Source organism: Hetaerina americana, unplaced genomic scaffold (assembly GCF_022747635.1).
Source record: "Hetaerina americana unplaced genomic scaffold, ioHetAmer1.1.p SCAF_2, whole genome shotgun sequence".
Lineage (NCBI taxonomy): Eukaryota > Metazoa > Arthropoda > Insecta > Odonata > Calopterygidae > Hetaerina > Hetaerina americana.
Genome location: NW_027286763.1, coordinates 40,341,874 through 40,345,659, shown reverse-complemented (window position 1 = coordinate 40,345,659; position 3,786 = coordinate 40,341,874). Strand labels below are relative to the sequence as shown.

The following is a 3,786-nucleotide window of genomic DNA, read 5'->3' as shown; positions in this document are numbered from 1 at the left end:
ATGTGTATTTTTAGGAATACGCGACAATAAGGCAAATCACGCTCCACATTTTGCCTTATGTACCTTTTGAATGGAAGGTTAACGGCTCAAGTATAACACATCGAGAGGAAAAGGTAGATATTTGAAGGGTCATTCAAAATAACTTAATGTCACATATTTAATTGCAATATTGCTTTCTAATAGCTCCATAATATTACATTACATATTTTATGAGACACTCATGAGTATTCATAACCCTAAGATTTGTACTTTTCCATGATAACGAAACCATAGATTCTGCATCCCAGAATGATAGGCCACGAGACCAAATGGATTAAAAAAAATAAGTTAAAGAACTGCTCCAATTACGGGTGTGTACGCTTTCATAAATATTGTTTTTTTTTCGTTTGAGGAACGCCGGTCTTGGAAGACTGCGGTTAAATGGGTGGAACAACTCGACGTATTTCGTTCCATAAATCTCCGATCGTGAACTGGCGGTCACCCTGCAGCACGGTGGGTTATGATCACAATCCTTAGCAACAATGGCAATGATCAGTTTTTCACGGCATTGTCGTTGCTCTCTACTGCGACGGTTTCGGTGTCCTGACTGACGTTGACGGATTCAGGAGAGACAGCATCAGCCGCGGCCTGCGCTGCTGCTTGCGCCGCCACCACGGGGATTGGCGGCGGTGCGGCGGCCGAATAAGGACGGGCGGGTGGGACGGCCTGGGAGGGTGCCGGTGCCGGCGCAGCGTCGTGCTGGGTGCCGCTCGAGGGGTTCACCTGGGAGGTGATGGGAGCCACGGCCTCTTGGGCTGATGCCGTGAAGGTGTCCAGGGGTTTCTTGGCAGGACTCGCCACTGCTGGCAAATCCTGCACTGGGTCCTCGCACTCGGACTGGTCGGAGCGAACGAAGAAGTTGCGGCTGAGTCCTATCTTGTCGAGGATTCCATAAGCCCTCTGGAGGACGGCTTCCGTGGGGTCGCGTTTTCTTGTCATGACCCAGGCGTGAGCTGCAAAAGGAATCATTCATGGTTCAGCCACACTCAAATTAGCCCTAAAAATTTCTCGAGTCATGCGTTACTACAAAGGTTGGCTCAAAATCTAGTAGCGAGATGCCTACCACACCTTCACCATGCATGTATGTTCAAAGCCGAATTTGAATTTCATCTCGATAAAATTTTTCTTGACTCGTTTTGTGATGCACCTCATAAAATGTGTGAGTTTGTCACTGTAAAGTATACATTTCACTGATACCGAATTACATGCATTTCCTCATAACTTATAAATAGCAAATATCCCTGCATTATAGGAGACAAAATACTTTTAGGGTTCCAATTTATATGCTGGACCAAAATAATTGAGGGAATGCTTCATTTCTATGTTCATATTGTTAATTCATTTTTTGGTATAACTGCATTTTATTTTCAACAAAGCCTCATTTCACGTACTTTCACTGGTATGCGAGAATGGACCTGATTACTATTGCCTCAAGTGGCATTAGGAGAAACGTTCATTACCTTTAATAGACATGACATTACCATGTCAATTAATTGCGTAAAAATATTTTACTTTTAACGTGTGGTAAGGGCGTAGCGGTAAAATATTATATAGTATGTATACAAAAGCAATAGAATCGCTCAAACAAATCAATCAAAAACAATCAGCCTAAAGTAAAATAGTAGCTTGGTCAAAAATGACAAGCTCCTTATTGAGCCAAAATAGACTCAATCTTTACCAGTATTAATTCCTGCGTCTGGATTCCCTTACTGTCAATATTGTTGTTATATTCCATAAATATACAACATCATAGATACAATAAGGCCAATATTTCTGCTAATTACTTTGCTTTGTAACTCATATCCACATTTTAGGGGTTGGGGTAGTCCAGGGATAAGGCGTTGGATTACTGATCGGAGGGCCCGGTTTCTATTCCCGGGTAATCAACTTTGTGGGCCTCTACCCAAGCTATGTGATTTTTCGGATACCAGATCTTCCGGGGAAACCATAGCCCTCACAGGGAAAGGAATTGGCCTCCCTACCCTGATGTGTGAATTTCACACGCCGTATAAGGCTTAGTACTGGGTGAACTCTACCATCACCTACCAAACCGACCTCCGGGTTGAATACTGTGTTTATGGTTTTATTCACGCACATGCACGAGTGACTTTATTAACGAGTGCAAAACTATTTAGCCGACTGCTGACCATCAACCTCATAAAGCATGTTTAATTCAAATTAAAAGAATGCACTGGCAATGATCACTTCATATTATCTTTTACATTATTATTTATGACTTCCACAATTTTAGCAACTACTTACTTGAGCTAAACGGACCCAGCGAGTTGCAGGACCAAGCAATGGCGAAGTTATCATAATCGGTATCCAGGATGCTGTACTGAGTGTCAAAAGAAACTAAAAAGACAAAAATTTGTGTTTTATTAAAAAAAATACTGGTGGCAAAATAGAATTCGGTTATATTTATCTTTATTTTGCAGACATGTTCTTTATCATACCTGGGAGATTTGTGTATTTGACGGATAACTTAGCTTCTCCCGATTTTCCAACATTTTTCAGTTCTCCTTCAAGCACTCGTCTTATTCCAGTTCTGGAAAAATGAGATCATGTGATGCTTGAATATAAATGCTCTTTCCAGATGTAAATATTATACCAGTCCTATGAATAAATCTTGGACACTTTAAACGCTCTAACTTACATTCTGGTAACCATTTCATTTGCCACGCCGACCTTCCCATCCGGCCTTATTTTGTATACCGTCGCCACACAGCGTGTACCGACCTCAAGAACTTGGAAGTAGCGTTGTGATTCATACCAGCGACCAGCAAACTAAAATGAAAGTTTTGAAAAACCCTTTATCATGCCCATGGGCTTCTAAATAAATATTTTGACTAGTGGAAAAACTAAAAATAAAAGCAGCTAACTGGGAAAGCATAATTTTACGCTCATTTGAGTATGATAAGCGAGTTGACAATAAAATCATTGTTGGAGCATATAGATATCCGATTGCCTATCATAGGTTACAGTTCTGCAACCTACTAGGAAATTGTTTTATTCTCTTGAAAAATGTACTACACTTTGAGCCGTTAACTTTTGTTTGAAGAAGTATTCACTCAATATGGTTTTATTCATCGGTCTTTAATTGCCCGAGTTAACTTGTGATACATATTTGTGCACCTAGCCGTAAGTATTTGTAATGATTTGGAAAATATTTTGTCACAGATTTTCCTTCAGAATCACGAGTTTTAATTGTATTAGTAAACATAACTTTTGATGCGTGAGCCATTAAGGTTTAAATTTCGTGGTAGTGATAAACAAATGCACATACGAGACATACATACGAGTAGATCACCATTTGTTTATGTAACTCCGAAGGTTCCCTTTCTTTGATAAGGATAGTGTATTGTTTCGGACTTGGTCTTGACACCTACCTTTTCCATATCAAAATTTTCCATAGCTTGATATGCAGGACAGCCAGTAAATCCAGGGATCTGGGCATTGGCCAGGGCCAGCAGGGCCATGGCGAGTAGAACCAACATCTCCGTTTTTAATATCTGAAAAAAAAACAACGATAAAAAATATGCAGTTGTAGAGAATATTTTCTCAGGATACATTTATCAATTGGTTAATTTTCAATGCATTATAAGTTTAAGATATTGTACGTAGAATTACTGGGTATAGGAGAGGAAAACTAATGTATATTTGTTTGAATACATGAGATGATTTCGGTGCCCGTTTTAATTTCCTGCTATAATTAACCTGCATTACCAATTAGAGCAATTAATAATG

General features: G+C 39.9%; 1 protein-coding gene across 1 annotated transcript; it reads right to left on the bottom strand.

Moving 5' to 3' along the window:
- Nucleotides 1-531: 531 nt before the first annotated feature.
- LOC139688076 (apolipoprotein D-like) lies at nt 532-3,518 on the bottom strand. Its single transcript, XM_071585497.1, has 5 exons — nt 3,429-3,518; nt 2,696-2,826; nt 2,496-2,587; nt 2,302-2,394; nt 532-992 (listed from the first exon to the last, which is right to left on the bottom strand). The coding sequence occupies exons 1-5, from the start codon at nt 3,516-3,518 to the stop codon at nt 532-534; spliced, it is 867 nt and encodes a 288-aa protein (XP_071441598.1).
- Nucleotides 3,519-3,786: the final 268 nt, after the last annotated feature.